The sequence below is a fragment of the Podarcis bocagei genome (genome assembly GCF_964188305.1).
Source record: "Podarcis bocagei genome assembly, chromosome: 7".
Taxonomy (NCBI): domain Eukaryota; kingdom Metazoa; phylum Chordata; class Lepidosauria; order Squamata; family Lacertidae; genus Podarcis; species Podarcis bocagei.
The window spans coordinates 29,228,022-29,245,365 of NC_138132.1; the positions used below are offsets into that span (position 1 = coordinate 29,228,022).

Here is a 17,344-nt window from a genome sequence, read left to right on the forward strand (position 1 = left end):
AACAACTTCTGGCTCTTCCTCTCCTTTGAACTGTTTACATTCCACCTGGTCCTTACTAGAGCTTTAACTAAGAACAAGTGCCTGAGCTTGCTTTTTCCCTCCTCCCTCGCAATCCCTTTTCCTTCTGCGTCATGGCTGCAAGCCTGAGAGCAGGGAATGTTTTTTAGTCTCTCTTTGTGGGGCACTCTGGAAACCATTTTTTACTAAGTGATATAAAAATGCTTATAGTAAGCATCATCCTAGGTACATCCATCCAGGATGTACCCAGAGTCCCATTTGTTGGTGGGGACCTGAGATCATATTCTCAGCTCAGCCTTGAAGCTTACTGAGTGGCCTTGAGCAAATATCTTTCACGTCTAAAGTACCTCACAAGGTTGTTATGAGTGTCAACGCTCCATAATCCTACCTAAATCGCAACAGCACAGTCTACCACCACTGCAAGTCCCACAATGTCTCAGAGTATATCTGGCTTTTGACTGCCACAAAGAGCTACATTTCTGCATTATAATGAAACAGTTGTCTACACTCCTTTTATGTTACCAAGCTCAAGTTCAAACACTGCAGTGTTCCAAGTGGAAAGATTATGAAATTGCCAAAATGGCTGTCTGCTGTCAAATTTGCTTTATATTTAAGAGCTACTTTGGATTCAATGTTACACATTACCAAGGGCTCTGAAGAGCTATTGTCCAAGAACTTTGCTCCTTTGAGCTAGTTAGCACAGTACAGTATGTGCTTTGGCAGTAGCACAACCCCCTCCCCTCCAAGGACTCACTGCAAATGCAGGAGAAGCTTACAATTCCATATTGGAAGAGAAGGAAAATTCCCTCCCACTACCCTGAACCACTGGGCATTGGGGAGGGGGAATTATTAATACAGCCAATTATTCATACAGCCTTGTAGCTTTCTTAATATCAGAACATCTTTTGTGAAGGTCTTCTACAATCTTTTTATATGAACAAAGAATAATTTAGAATGCTAAACTATTACGGAACCTATAAGCAGATCAATCTGGTTTACGGCTCTTGGAAGAGTCATTTGCTTAGGCCAAAGCTAGACATGACAATACATTATTAATTTACTGCAAACTCATGAAAATGTAAGTATGTGGGTATACAGAATTTCAACTAAAACCAACTTTAGACTGAAAATTAGTTTCAACAGGAGTCTTTTATGTTTTAAGTAGACATCTCGATGAAGATGTCAACTCAGTGTGTGGCAGTTGTGAAAAAGGCAAATTCCATGCTAGAGATCATTAGGAAAAGAATTGAAAATAAAACTGGCAGTAACATAATGCCATTACAGTATCTTGTTTGAACCTTTAAAAACAAACTGGTTGTTATCAGGTCCCGCATGTTATCCTTAGTTCACCCTTGGTGAGGACAGGACAAAAATCAGAGCTAAATTAAAATTAGCAACTTAAGAAAGTGACTTCCACCAGATAACAGAAACCCTTCCCATGACTTTGGAGGGATGAGCTATAAAAATAAAGGATTTCATCCAGCAGCTGTCTAGGGAGAAATTGGCAGAGAAAATCTGAACTCAGTTTCAGCGTAACACTTTTAATTATCATTTTACTGATGTCTGCCTATTGTATTTAATTCTTTTGTGAGTAGTATGCTATCCCTGGAATCAATATGGGTGGTAGGAAAAAAGACAAGTAAAATGTAGTCTTACAACATTTAAGGCATTGAGTTTTAGTTATTTCATGTGTTTTACCTAATACAGAATACAGTGGTACCTTGGGTTAAGTACTTAATTTGTTCCGGAGGTCCATTCTTAACCTGAAACTGTTCTTAACCTGAAGCACCACTTTAGCTAATGGGGCCTCCTGCTGCCGCCGCACAGCTGGAGCACGATTTCTGTTCTCATCCTGAAGCAAAGTTATTAACCTGAAGCACTATTTCTGGGTTAGCGGAGTCTGTAACCTGAAGCATATGTAACCTGAAGCGTAGATAACCCGAGGTACCACTGTAGTATGGTATACCTTTCATGAATTAGTTTAGATGCAAAGTTCTGTACAGAAAAAATATTCTGAGATACCCAAAGGCAGTTCTCTTGAACTATCACAGCCTCAAGTATTCATATTCACTGTGCATTCTGCGCCTAGGATACAATGCCTAGTCAGAACAGTTCAATATGTCAAAGCACTACTTTAGAAAAACTAAGAAAATGCAGATGTGTTAACCAGCACTGCAGCAACAGATGTGCCCATATACTGGTGCAACTGCTACAAACACCTATCAGTAGCACCCATCTGAATGCCAACAGTACTTTTGAAAAGGAGCATGAGTGTATTCATGTTTTTTATATATAGAAAAAACCTGCATACCATTTCCCTTAGAAGCTAAAAGAATACAGTCAGTTTTTTGCTAAGGAAGGTAAAGACTTCTGCCTCTAAAGACACTTCTCTTGCACCAGAAAAATAGCTAACAGTACACAGCAGCACAGGACTCCCAAACTTAAATCAACAAAGTGACAAGGTTCATTGGGTGGCCTTTGGCAAGACAGTATATCAACCTGACCTATTTAGCTTCACAACTGCAAAGCTTTGTACAGTGAAAAGTGTTCTAGACATTTTAAAGCCATGTTTGGCTCAGCTTTATTTTTAGCAGAATTCAGTATTTTAAACTACTTTTGTTTATTTAAAATAAACCCACAAAGTATGCAACAAACTAATGGACATTAATGGCAAGAGAAAAGCATTCACGTAGGAGAGGAAAGAGGCAGAAGGCCATCCAACAACAGTGGCTGATCTCATTGCAGTCTTGAAAATTCACAGATGTGACTTCACTCCTGAGTTCTACGCCTATATTTAGTTTATGCCTAATATGGAAGTCAAGGCCAGGACATACCACTACTTCCTTTCTCCGAGTAAAGAAACCTCCATACCCTTTGTTTAGCCAACAATGGAAAGATTAAATGATGACTTTAGGGAGAAGAACTGCAGAAAGTTGTAATTAACTGTGAGTCTGATTTATGCTTAGGGTTGAAATTGGAAACTCAATGTAATTTCTTACAATCAATTAATGAGACTACTACAAAGTTCTCCTGGGCAATCATATGGTTAAGAAACTCATTTCCAGGTCAGCAGTTGAACAGAGGCAGCTCCACAATAAAAACAGAACTGTCTACTTGGACGACATATTATAATTAAGTCACTGACTTAGGAAGTTTGTTTTCCCTAGGCTCCAACTGCCTGCAGTCATGAGAAGTAATGCTGTTTTCACTAGTTACTCTTTGGTTGAGCAGGGCATTTGATTGGGGAACAATAGACAAAATGCACCATCAGAATCCAAACACACCCTCTCTGCATTTTTGTGTAGCGCACAGGGCTCTTAAAGTTCATGTTCTCTAGCCCTCAATTATTAAAAGAAGCTTGAAAATTTAAATACAAACATGAAGACTGAATATAATGAAATGCCATCAAAATGCATCTGTTCTAACCTCATAAGTTAAGCACATATCAGAAAGTGTAAAGGTTTATTTAGTTTCACAAGACATTTTGACATAGTAATGTAAGGGCATGACCCAGCCAAAGTTAATCACTTAAGCTCCTTTGGTTTCAATGGGAGAGAACACCACTATGTTTCCAGGCAAGTCAAAGTGCTGTCTTTGATCTTTAAAACCCATTGCAGTCCTCCTTACTATGAATACAGCAAATGATATATCCTCCTATATGCACCCTACTGTGCACTGAGATTTGACAGAGGCACCACTATGGGCTACTCAATCTAAGGCCTTCTTCATGACAGCCCTGGACTCCTTACCGAAGCTTGCTAGCTCTTTACATGCATTTGGGGAGATGGCTTAAAACTAGGGGTGGTGAACATGTGGCCCTCCAGATATTGTTGGATCATAGCTCCTATTATTCATGATCACTGGCTGTGCTGCCTGGGACTGTTGGGAATTAAGAGTGCAGCAACATCTGGAGGGCTGCAGGTTCCTCATTCCTGGTTCAGGGTTTCCTTTTAAAGATGGCTTTCCCTCCTTGATGAAAATGTAAGCAATTGTTTTCATTAACTACTGGAGTTTGTCTTATGCTGAAGTCTAGTCTTTATTTGATACTGCATGATTTTGTATCATATTATTAAGCTGCTTCAGGGCACGTATTTTGTGAAACCAGATATAAACAAACCGCTGTAGGTCAGCTCTCATCAAAACTATACTGGTTATATATGTTAATGACATACACCTAAATACTGTTTATTTGTATTGTTTTACTAATATATTTGCACAAGTCTAATATATTTGCACCGCAAACAAAAGGTAAACTAACCCTTTCTATGAAAACATTGTCTTCATCTTCAAAGCCCTGTAAAAACAATTGCTTATGACAGAGTCCTCAGTTGCATTAACAAAGCTACTATAAATAGGAACACTAAAGCAGGATATACCAAGAGCAAAGCAACTCTTCGCAGCTTCACAAGCTCTTTGAATTTGCTGAAGTACTACTGTCAGCTCATAGCAAACAGATCACACACAAAAACACCAAAAAACCTACTATCTAAAGGAAACTTAGTTTTATGGCTGATTTGAATAAACGTAGTCATTTGTTGCATTTTCAGGCTGGATCCTCCAACTCTTCAAGAAGAATTTGGGTGGCACACCAAGGAAAGACAGGGTGGGCAAGTTCTGATATGTAGGAAGAAGCCTGTTCCACTGATTTCAACACTGTGGGTTCCAACGCTTAAGTCTTTAGAGTTGCCATAAGTCGCCGTTCTTTTTTCCTGCAAGAGACTAGACACAGCTACTCTGCAAATAGAAATTCTTACACAAGAGTACTGAAGGACGTAAGCTACAAGTCAACTTTCAGGTAACCTGGAAATAAGACATTACATGCTTATAACTTATACGGTTCTATAATTTAATACCAGGTTCTTCACAAAGGAAACCACAGCTTAGCACTCAAAATGCAAACCATTGTGAATAAGCATTCTTCTCAAACATTTACATGCTTTATACAGGATCTGGTACTTGACGTTTCTGCAAGGACTGGGTTATGGAGATAAGGACAAGCCATGTTATTCTGTTTCCAGTCATCTCCTGTATGGTAACTTCACTATGACAACTACAGCAACTAGCTGTATTGCTTTATAAATACAAAACCAGTGCAACCAAAGAGTCTCACAAATCCAAACCTTGTTCACTGAAGACACTCAGACAACGGATAGCTTCAGTCATGACTAATTTAGATGCTGCAGGTAAGCAAAGTGTAATAGGCTTTTCCTCCATCAATGTCAGGAATGGATGTCAAAAGGTGAAAAAATTCCAAGCCAGACCTTAAAAGCCTGGCTCCCTCCTCCAGAAGTCCTGACCTGGAACTTGAGGCACTTCAGGTGACAGTACCTTCTCAACTATGACTATTTAGTATACCAATACTGTCTCAAGCTGCCCACTGAAAGATTAGCTGGTGCCATGGGCTCTCCTGCTCACTTTTCAAAGAAGAGCCAGCCAGTTTATACAAGTGTTCCACTTTTCATCAATTCACATAAGATGAACAGCCAATTAAGTTTCCAGCCTGCCCAAACTGTGTTTGCTGCCACTTCTAATGTATACTCACTGGCAAAACTTACCCTTTCCTTGGCAGCTGCAAGACAAAGCAAGAGCATAAGCCAAACTTGGCCAATAGTGTGTATGCCAAGATCTACACAGTCAGAAAAAAGATCACAGTTGTAGAAGCTTGGTACAAACATAATGTACTATCGGCTGCATACTTTAGAAGTAAGTTATATGCATATAGATGTGTGCAAACCAATCAGGGGACCTTTCCACATAGCCCAGGTGTATGTTAAGACTTACGGAAGTCAATGGAACTACTCATGAGTGACTTTGCAGAAGTTCCCCACATCTGGGATGCCCTCCAAAAATAAAGACTTTATGCAGGAGCGAATAAACAAATCCTGCCGCTGGCATTTGTACAAGCATCACATATGGCACTCTGGACATTCCTTCAAAACAGAGCAGCACTTTTGCCCACCTTGCCTTCATGACTCTCTGGGACGTATGTGAGAAGTTGGGTTCTTTCCTACAGTTTCTGCTGATACTGATGTGTGGCTGAAATGTCAATACCAAATACCAGATGAAACCAACCAAGTGTACCTGCATGACTGACAGAACAGAGCTGTATTTTCTCCCCTTGTCTGGATAATGGCACTTGACCCAGCCAGCTACTTGCAGCTGTGCCCGCTGAGGTCCAAATCCTTCATAAATTGTATCTTCTTTTGAACTTCAACATAATATATTCTCCAATATATTACCAATTGCATTTGTTATAACAATAAATCCCAGAATAATGGAAGAAACACCAAGAGAGGAAATAAGCAGTGTGTTTTCATTTCTAGCATTGCTGTCAGAAGATAATCTTATCAAGAGGTCTGGATTGCCATCAAAATAATCCCATTAGGCACCGTCCCCATGCCAGGTGCAGCTCTCTCACTAAAGCATAATCTTGTAATAATAAAAATGCTTTACCTGACTGAGAAATGGTTAGGAAACACAAGCAGGTTGTCACATATTTGGGAGTGAGAAGCATCAAGCCCAGGGCCTTGAGTGGCCACACTCAAATTTTAACTAGGGGAGGACTTTTGTGCTGATTGGTGCCCTGATTGGTGGACACTGATTTGGACTTGCACTTAAATCTGTTCAGCCAAGAACGTATTAGACCCTTTGGTATTCTCCTAGATTAGAGAATGATCTACCTTCACAAGGTTGTGATATGGACAATAGCCATCCAGGCTGCACAATGCCTATTAAGGGCAATTCTGGAATTTAGCTTTTCAGCAACATTCTACAGGCTACAGGAAAATATTTGCCGCATATTCATTATATGCAAGCCTTTAATTCTACAAGGTTCTATTTAGGTGTTTTAAATATCCCTGCTAGACATTGGAAGCAACTCTGCTTTATCAATTATACATGTGCTTTTGCTAGGAAGCTCTTAGGGAATGAAATCTATTAACTGCTTCTGTTTAATCAGCCCTAAGATGCAAATATTTGCACTGCAAGTTAACATGGACTTCAGGCAGACCAGAGGCACTGACTGAAGGCACAAACTTAAGTTATTAATTACCGCAGACCACCAACGTAAGTGCTATAAGCAATGCTGCATTTCAACTATGCATCTAGTTTGCTTTGCAAACATGGTTTAGAGCAGAAAGAGGCCATGAATTATAGCAGCACCAGTGTAAATATTTTTCTTTCACAGGCACTACAGAAATTGCAATGATTATGCTTAACCACTTTGTTGGAAACTAGCAACTTCCATCTGTTTTGGTCCCCTAGAGATATAATCCACTAAAAAAATCTAGCTTGTAGACCAGCTTTTTATAAATTCTGTTCAAGGTTTACTTAACGTGTTCATTCCCGAGTTTAAGCCTGGCTGCTGCTGTTCTTTGTATGTCAATCACACTGATACAGGCATTTAAACATAGGTATTAGTACAGATTCCCAATGAAATAAACTGTTTGCTTAGGATAGATTCAATCCATGCATTGTTGATCTTGAACTTGACTTAGAACACTTGTAACAATTTCCTTTGAACACTCAAATGGCTACATTTGAACAATCATGTCTCAGCTTAATAAACAAAGATATGCACAAATTTCATTTATTTCAAAAATGTTTTATACTACTCTTCAGCCAGAGGCTAGCAGAGCAGCTTATAACCCTGGTATTCAAGCTTGAAATGATCAACACAAAGAGAAAATGGATTAGGAGGATGAAACCTGAATTTGCTTGTTTTCATGTTCTTAGTTACAAGTTGTTCTAATGACCAGCTGTTTGTTAATTCAAGGAGATGAGACACAGGTGCCAGAAGCTGGTCTCTCAGCTGCACTGATGTAGTGGCCCTGACTCACTTCTCCTCCCTCCTCTGCTACAGCCTGATGTCATGACTATTGGGTCCAGACATAGCATCCAGACATAGCCATTTGCTCCTCCTTGCTCCTGCAAGTAAGGAAACCAGGAAGCCTCTATTAACCATAGCTTCCTCATGTATCTGAACCAGGAACTATGGACAATGGCTTCCAACAATCCAAAATATGGAAGCCAACTTTAAACCATGGCTCCTTATTCTGGCCTGTTTTGAAGCTATAAACCATGGTTACTAGTTCAGATACACCAGGAAGCTGCGGTCAACTGAATTCTTGGCTTGTTTCCACACTCATGCAAGAGAGAAAAGTAAAGCAGCTGCATTAAACTAATGCATTTCCAACATTAAGCTAAGATTTGCATCAATCCAAATACAGTCATTGCCAAATTCTTCATATGGGCCAGTCCAGGTAATGTGTGACAGATGATCCAAACAATTCATAACTTATTGGAAATTATGAGAACACTCATTCCTCCAGCTGACTCTTCTCATAGCTAGTATGATCAAAGCTGCTTTCACAATGTTCTATTCAAATTTTAAAAATCATTGCCCAGCCCCTGAAAAGTCATGAGACGAGCCTAGACATGTAGTTAAAGAAGGCTAATGAGAGGATATTCCTGTTTTCAATACATTATCACTTTTCCACAATAGAAGGGATGTAAAAGATGTGATCCTCCAGTCCCTGGATTCCTCAGGGCTGGTACATCCCCGATGACAATATGGGTGTGGAACAGATTGTGCGATAAGGCTCTTGTTTACAAGTCAAAAGCTTTCAAAACTCCAAAATATGTGTCTTCATATTTTAAAAGTACCATGCCTTTAAAAATGATCCCATGTAGCTCCTTATTATTCCCCCCCCCCAAAAAAAACCAGCATTGCAGAAGTAGAAGCAAGAAATCAAGCAAACACTTTTTACACTATCTCCAACAGCAATTGAGTAATGGACTATTCATAGCTTGTATGAAGTAGCATTTCAAAAGAAAATGACTTCATCCAGATTCATTCAAGTTGCCACCTCTTATTCCCAGCCCAAGACTTCTGTTCTGAGTGAGAGGGAGCTAAGAATGAGTATTACAGAAGCAGGGAAGAATGCAGAAAACAGGAAGATTTTATTATTGGAGCACTTGGAAACAGCTCTTGCTTTGAAAAATACACTTCTCATAATAAAAAAGTTTTAGTGAATGTTAAGGCCGGAGTATCTGGTAAAACCGAACAAGGCAAGAATGAGACCAAAGCACACTCCCCAAAGGCCATTTTTATATATCATTTTATGTACTCTCGACCCTACTAGAAACCAGAAATGCTTATGTTTTTATTTATGGAACCAAGTCTTTATCCTCTCTGAAATGATGTCCACTATTAACTTGTTATAGGGAAATGAACAGGAAACAGAAGAGTGAAACTGAATGGAAAGAAGGAAGATTCGCATCTATAACAACTTTGCAACACAGGAGTCTCTTTCAGAATACTGCACATAGTGATCAACACATCATAAAAATTGGAAGAAGTAGTTTGCAGATTATGACATATGTGATTTAGCCAGTTCCTAAGTCTACAGCTACAGAGTCTTTGAAAAGAGGTAGGTAGGGTAGTGCCTGGACGGGCTAGCTGAAGGGGGGACAGGACCTCCCTCTGTAAAAAAGCTAACAAGACAATAGGATCTTCAAATTGGAGATCATCATGTATGATGCGAAGGATGCCCAAAATCAAACAAGGAAAGAGGACTGAATATACAAACCAATTACAGTGGTACCTCGGGTTACATACGCTTCAGGTTACAGACTCTGCTAACCCAGAAATAGTACCTCGGGTTAAGAACTTTGATTCAGGATGAGAACAGAAATCGTGCCCCGGCAGTGCTGCAGCAGCAGGAGGCCCCATTAGCTAAAGTGGTGCTTCAGGTTAAGAACAGTTTCAGGTTAAGAATGGACCTCCAGAACGAAATAAGTACATAACCAGAGGTACCACTGTATAGACAACCTTCAGGGGATATATGGGTTAGACTGGAAGACAACTAAGGATTAGCTGAGGAATGCTGAGATGGAAGGACGCATGTCACAAAATCAAAAGACCTGCAGGGGAAAAGCTTTCCGACCCCATCACCAAACTGACAAATTGCACAACAGAATTGTATTTTTATGAAGAATGTGCAGCAGAACCCACAGAGAAAGAGGGATATGAGAAGTCAGTGTCAGGCTGATCAGTACCCATGCTATTTATGAAGTTCTAGAGTCTTCATTTCTATAATAAAGTAGGGAATAAGCTATATCTAGCCAACAGGTTTGAAGGCACAGAGATGAAGAGATGACTGTGTGGAAGGGTGAGGAGAATCTGTCCATACAACACACATTGTTTTGCTACTTACACAATTTCCTTGTCTTATACTCAACCCACAGAACACTTCCTTGGAAGTTAAGTCCCGCTGAGTTCACTGGGAATTATTTCCAAATACCCACGCACAGAACCAGACTGTCCCTCCCCAAACTCCAGTTCTGGACACAGCCCAGCAGCCTCTCCTGGAGAGGGAACGCCATAGGGAAATGCTGAGATTGAGAACTGCTGCGGGGTATTGCAGAAAGCAAAGTCGACTCCCTCAACGAGGAAAAGAGGGAGCGGCCCCCACCATGCTGCTCAGCCCCCACTCCCTTGCCTTCGAGATCTTCAACGGGCTCTTTCGCCGAGTATGTAGAAGCTGAAGGTTAAGACCAAGGATGAGAGCAAGAAATGACACATCCGAGGCACCTCGCGCTATTTCTGTTCCCAGGCACCAAATTTGCATGCGGCTTCTACTGCCATAATGTTTTGTAAGCCGCTTTGAGAGCCCCCCCCCCGGGATTATTAAATAATAATAGAGTGGACCCAGGAGCGTGCATGAGAAATACCATGGCGAGTCAAGTCGACTCCCTCAATAAGGAGCAGGGATGAACCACACACTACCCGAGGGGGGGGGCTGCTTAATAAAGGCTGGGGGGAGGAGGGAAGCCCCCCCCCCAGGGAACACCTTTTACCTTGACGAAGAGCTCGATGAGAGGCTGCTTGTCGCCCTCTTCCTTCACGCCGTTGACCGGCACCGAGAGCGCCATGCTCTGTCCTCCTCGCTCGGCCACCCGCTCTGCGTGGAGACTGACCGGCGGCGACGCCCTGCGAGCAAGCGAGAAAACTCCTCCCTTCACTCACTCACTCACTCACTCAGCCGGTCCTTCGCTCGCTCGCTCGCCTGTCTGGCTGGCTCCCCTCACGGCTTGTGCGAGCGCGCCGGCGAGTGCGAGGGAGGGAGGGAGCGCCCCGCGGATTCCGCTCTTTCTCTCTCTCTCTCTGCCTCCTGGGCTTCAGCGCCGTCGAACAAGGCGGGACCGCGACTGAGGAGCCGTTTCGAGAGACGCCGCCTATTTATACCAAGGGGCGGGGATTGAGCCGTGAAAGGGGCGTGGCAAATCGCCGGGCCGGGGGGGGGGTGCAGGGAGCAAGCGAGGAAACAAACAGCGACGGATAAAGGTTGGGAAGACGCCGCCTAATAATATTTGTCGGGTGCCAGGGCGGGGCCTGTGCTGTGAAGGAGGCGTGGCTTAGGACATCAACCCGCCCCCGGCGGCAAAGAGGCGGGACTCTGACGATAGAGAAGCACCGAATGATCCTATTGACGTGGGTGTGGCCAGAGCAGGGTGCGCGTGTTTGAGGGGGCGTGACTGTAGTGGGGAGACTCCCGCCGCCTTTCCCCGACTCAACCCAGGCGAGGGGAAAGAGGGGGCGTGGCCTGACTTTGTTGTGCGCGCGCGCTGCTGAGCAAGGGGAGCGTTTGTCTTGGCTGGTGAAAGGGAGGATTACGATGCGAAGGAGCGGGGGCTGTGGTGCGGGTGAAGGTCTCCTTGCATGAAACTCAGGAACAAGTTTCTAGTCCACGTGTTTGTCTATTCATACCCTTCCCTTTTCATGTATAACTTGGCACAGAATCAGTATCAGATTAAAAGAGTAACAAAAATAACAAACCCACAAAATCAAACCATTTCCAGGGGGATAGCTGCGCCAGTCATTTGCAGCAAAAACCATAGAACATTGTGGCCTCTTAACAAATTTATTCGTGCATAAGCTTTCATAGACCATTGTTATTGTTACTATTTATTTCATGAATTGCTACCCGCAAAGCATCCCAAAGCCCTTGGCGATGGGAAGCGGGTTCCGGCAGCATCTGGCAGCACACAACTGCCTCCCCATTGCTATGGTCTTCAGCCAGCATACCTGCAGGTATACGGTGGTATACTAATTAATAACAACACTTTAAGGCAAGTGGTTTTCAACCAGTGTGCCGTGGCACCCCGGGGTGCCCTGGAGATAGTCCCTCTTCCCTTCCTCCTCTGATGCCTTCTCACCTCTCTGCTTCCCAAAGGCTTGCACAGCTGTTTGTTGCAGCAGCCATGGCTACAAGCTCCCCATGGTGCCTCTGGGGCTGTCCAAGATGTGCTTCCCAGGCCCCTGTGGGACAGTGTGAGGGGGTACAGTGAAACCGTTCTTATCCTGAGGTGCGCTTTTGCTAATGGGGCCTCCCGCTGACGCACAATTTCCATTCGCATCCTGGGGCAAAGTTTGCAACCAGAAGCAGCTACTTCCAGGTTAGCGGAGCTCAGAATTCGTAACCTGAAACGTTCATAACCAAAAGCGTTTGTAACCAGAGGTACCACTGTACCTCTCTTTGGGGCGGGAAGGGGCCGGCTCAGAGACCAGGGGCAGCTGCCCAGAGTACTCCCAAGGGGTGGGGGTGGGGGGAGGCTGAGGGAACACTCCACAAGGGAGGATGTTTGAAAAAGGGTGAGAGGCTGCCAGCTCTGCAGGCAAGTGGTGACATAACTGGACTCCTGAGGCCCACAGGGGTGCCAAAGAAAGAATGTCAAGGGAACCATGGACTCAAAAAGGTTGAAAACCTCTGCCTTAAGGACAGGACTGTGCCCTAAGTGTAGAATAGGTTTTTAAAGATAATTGTGAGTTATGTTTAGCAAATACAGCTGCATGCACATGCTCCAGCTGTTCCGATTTTCCAGGCACAATCCCTATTTTCTGGTCCTTTTTCCCTGGTAGAATGCTGTCCTTTTTCTTTCCTTCTTTCTTTTTGAAAAGCCATGTTCTCAGCTTGATCTGCAAATGTTATCATTCTGAAGGGTTCAGCTACCACTCCAGCATCTCTGGAACTTAGACCTCAGAGTAGGACGTGCGTGTTTAAGACAGTAATCTTTTGCAATAGGAAGAAAGAAACATGGTGCATTTGTGAAACTTGATGTCCGCTTTGGGATATTCAGATGAAGGGCAGTGTACAAATTTAATAATAATGATGATGATGATGATGATGAATTGTTTCTTTATTAATGTACATTAGGTAAAGGTAAAGGTACCCCTGACCGTACGGGCCAGTCGTGACCGACTCTGGGGTTGCGCGCCCATCTCGCTTAAGAGGCCGGGGGCCAGCGGTGTCCGGAGACACTTCCGGGTCACGTGGCCAGCGTGACGAAGCTGCTCTGGCGAGCCTGCACCAGCGCAGCACATGGAGACGCCGTTTACCTTCCCACTATAAAGCGGTACCTATTTATCTACTTGCACTTAAGAGTGCTTTCAAACTGCTAGGTGGGCAGGAGCTGGGACCGAACGACGGGAGCTCACCCCGCCGCGGGGATTCGAACCGCCGACCATACAATCGGCAAGTCCTAGGTGCTGAGGTTTTACCCTCAGCGCCACCCGCGTCCTATTTAGCCTACTTGAGCATAACTAGGATTGAATACAATTATTTGTGTCAGTTTGCATTGCTATAGCTTTTAATTTCTACTGAGTTTCATTTGGATGCAATTTCAGAGGGAGTAGGATCACATATGAGTGACAAATAATATTTTGATTGACTTGCAACCACTATAGTGTCCATCTTTGATGTTCACTCGCTGCCCCCCTGACTGTTCATGGACGCCATCCCACAAACCTTATAAATCTGCTAGCAAATTTAACCATAGCAGTATCAAGCCTTAGTATCTCATCCCATTCTCAGGAACCATGCTCATACCACACCCAGTGCTAATTTGGGAGTATGACTTTTGCTTTTCTATTTTGAATAAAAGCAAAATCTTTTATTTCCCTACATAAGGGAGGGACAAGCACAGACTGCCAGAGCAAGCCGGCTGGTGCAGTGCCCAATGACCTAATGTCTGGGACCAGCCACCGCATGGGCCTGTGCTTGGAAAGAAGGCGGGCAGGAAACCAACTTCCTCCTGTGTCTCCTTCATCCCACAGAAGGATTTGAGGTTGAAAATTGCTCAGAGCAGCTGCTGTAATACCTGTGAGATGAGCAAATCCTTCCCTAGGCAATCTAATTTGATTAGTGCTGGACTCAGTAGCAAAACAGTAACTGCTTTTCGTTCACAACCCTATACTGAAAGTTAGGGATGGGTGACTCTCAGTTTCTTGCTATTTCTCATTTTTCTAAGCTTAAGTTCAGTTCTCCACATTTTGGCAACCAACTCTTGAGTTGTGTGCAAGTCGAGTATAACAGAAACTTCTATTTCAATCAAAATAATTATTTTAAAAGGCCGTGAGGACAGGCAGAGAAATACCTACAGTATGTGCATACTCACAGTGTAGCTCAACTTTCCAGGACTCAGGGAAAGCAGAGAAATACTAGCTGTGGGGAGCAAACAACAGCCAGCGCGATACATCCCATCATGCACCACCCACTAGTGTGAACAGGAACCATTGAACTGGAGTTCAATTGAAAGTGCACAAGTGTAGAAAAAAGTGGACAAAAGCACACACTGAAAAATAGGATCAGTGTGACCCACATACATGTTAACAGGCAGGTGTATATACACTCTGAATTATTTCCCTGCTTTTGTTAAGAACGATCCGTTTAGTGTTGGCATACCAAGTGGCTACCAGCCAGATTATTTCTGGCCAGCTGTATAAGCTCTCCACCCACTTTCTCTGACATCCGCTGAGCTCTTTTCTTGTTATCAGCCTGACCTTTTCTTTTTCAACGGATCCACTCTCCAGCTCTTGCGCTCTAGAGCAGCAGCATGGGGGAGGGCGGGCAGTGCTGACTTTCTCCAACGTGAAACTTAACAAAAATGTGGAATCTAGATTTCAAGTGTGATCTCGGCCAGGATTGGGCAGAAGTTAAGAATAGTCTGCCAGAATCTCTGGTGTTCTAGAGGCTCAGGCCTTCCACAGAAGTCGAATCTCCAGGCTCTGCCCCACAGCTGTAGGCCTATGCAGAGCAGGCTCTACCATTAGGCAGAGTGAAGTAAACGCCTCAGGTGGTATATGATTGAGGGCAATGGTGGTGCCTCCCCCAACAGCCATTTCTTCCAAGCCTGCTGCTTATTCCTTACTGTTAGAGGACAGACTCTCATACACCCCTAAACAGCCTGGTGCCCTGAGGTGCAGTGGAGGACATTGTTCCAGTTGTATAGATGGAATGGCACCATCTTGTCCTTGCCTTAGGCAGCAAAATGTCTTGTGCCAGGCAGACATTTAATAAGCCCTTAGTTTCAGTGCAGGGCCCCAGCCACCTGTCAAATTCAGCCCACAAGCCTAGATCTTGATAAGGAGTCAAAAGGTTCCCCACTGGTTCTGCCGCCACTATCATAGGAAGTGCGCCTCTGAATACTACTTGCTGGGAATCACAAGTGCAGGAAGCACTATTGTACTCACATCCTACTTGGGGGCTTCACTTCATAGGCAACCGGTTGGCTACTATGAAACAAAATGCTGGAGTAGGTGGGCCCTTGTTTCCAGCAGGGTTCGTCTCATATTTTTATTATCTCAAAGGGCGCAAGGCCCCCTCTCCAAGAAGGGTCAATAAATCTTTGACCTGGCAGCATTCATAATACAAGTACTTATTAATTTTGAAGCTTCTGAATTCCACGAACAAAGACTGCAAGCAAGTAAATGAGTTTTCATTGCAGCTGGACTTTGAACTATCAGTGCTGCACCACTGACACATATGGCTATCCTTAGAGCAGCCTTCCCCAACCTGATGACCTCTATATTATGTGAACTACAACTCCCATTATCCCAGATCTTTGGCTTTGCTGGCTAGGGCTGATGGGAGTAGGAGTCCACCACTATCCAGCAGGCACCATGCTGGGGAAAGCGTTGATGCCATTGTTGCTTCCCACAGGGAGCAAGGCAGAGTTAAACATGTGTTTTTCGGCTCAGCAACCTATTGTACTCAAGGAGATGTAGACACAAAGAGAGTATTGTTCTTTAGGGGCATGGGGCCCTGGCATCAAGGCCCAGCAGGAGCTCCCAGCTGATGGAAACATTAATCCAGGCCTGCCTCTTCCCCTAGCAAATCCCACTGCCTTTCCTGAATAATTTGCCTGGGAAATCTTTGCATTAAATGTGAAGGAGGCATATAGGCTTATATGACATGCTGATCTTCTCCCATCTTGCTGTGCCCCTTCAGGCCCAAGTCTGTTGCAAATGCCTCTGCAATGCTGCCGGTCTCTGTATTTACCATGGACAGTCCTCGGTTTTTGGCTCTTATCCTTCACAAGCTATCGCTCCCATTTTGTGGGATTTTGCCTTTTGTGAAAAATTTAACAATGTCTTTAAGGGGGGGAAAGCTTGGAATAAACCCTGCATACCCCTGAAGTTCAGTCAGCCTTGACTAGGAACTGAGCCTTGAATGTGGAAAGCCAGCCCTGCCCTGTGGAACTCCCTGCCAATAGAGGCTCAGCAGGAATCATCTAGCCTTTCATACAGGCCAGGGGTTCTCAAATTATAATCTGTGGACCTCTGATGGTCTGCAAGCTTCATTCGGCTGGTTCGTAGGCTTGTCTCTGAAGAACACTTAAAATCTGAATTCTATTGAATTCAAATTGTAATAAAATGCCATGTAAGAAAGAAAAGAAGGAATTAAAATGCCATTTAAAATAGTGTAGCCTATAGCACAGCACATTACAATTGCTACAGCCTTTGAAATGTGAAATTTGTTTTTCTCAACCGGTATTTCTAGATGTTGTTCTTATTGATTACTATAATTTTCTGTGTTGTATAGGTACCACCTTGCTGCATTTTTTGAGTAACAGTGTGGACTGTAAACATTTTTTTTAATTACTATATAAAATACTTATCAAGAATAATCCCATGGGGTCTTTTGCTCCCTAAATATCCTGAGCCAAACAAAACTGAGGCTTGAAGTGAGAGGCTTACTGATAACAGTGCGTGTGAGAGAGAGTGTGAGAGAGAAATAGAGAACTGGCATGAGGTAATTCTTTGGCAAATGCCTCTCTCCCCTTCTCTCTCCCTCCTATCTAGTCTTCCTGTCCCCATCTGCCAACATCGCATTGTCTACAGCATTTGGGACTCTTGTCTCTCTTGACAGTAACGGAGTTGACATTTCCAGCTGCAGCGTTTGTTGCCAGGCCCTCCACAAGTGAGCTCATAATAGCAGAATTCAAAAAAACACAAAGATGGCTGTCTTCAACGCAGCATTTCGAA

General features: G+C 43.6%; 1 protein-coding gene across 1 annotated transcript in view; it reads right to left on the reverse strand.

Moving 5' to 3' along the window:
- The window catches only part of CLIC4 (chloride intracellular channel 4), a 47,229-nt gene extending 35,991 nt beyond the window's left edge, over window positions 1-11,238 (reverse strand). Inside the window, exon 1 of the mRNA XM_081202175.1 lies at window positions 10,879-11,238. Coding sequence (XP_081058301.1) covers window positions 10,879-10,953 — 75 coding nt within the window. The 5' untranslated portion in view covers window positions 10,954-11,238. The remainder of the gene's footprint in view (window positions 1-10,878) is intronic.
- Between the last annotated feature and the right edge of the window lie 6,106 nt (window positions 11,239-17,344).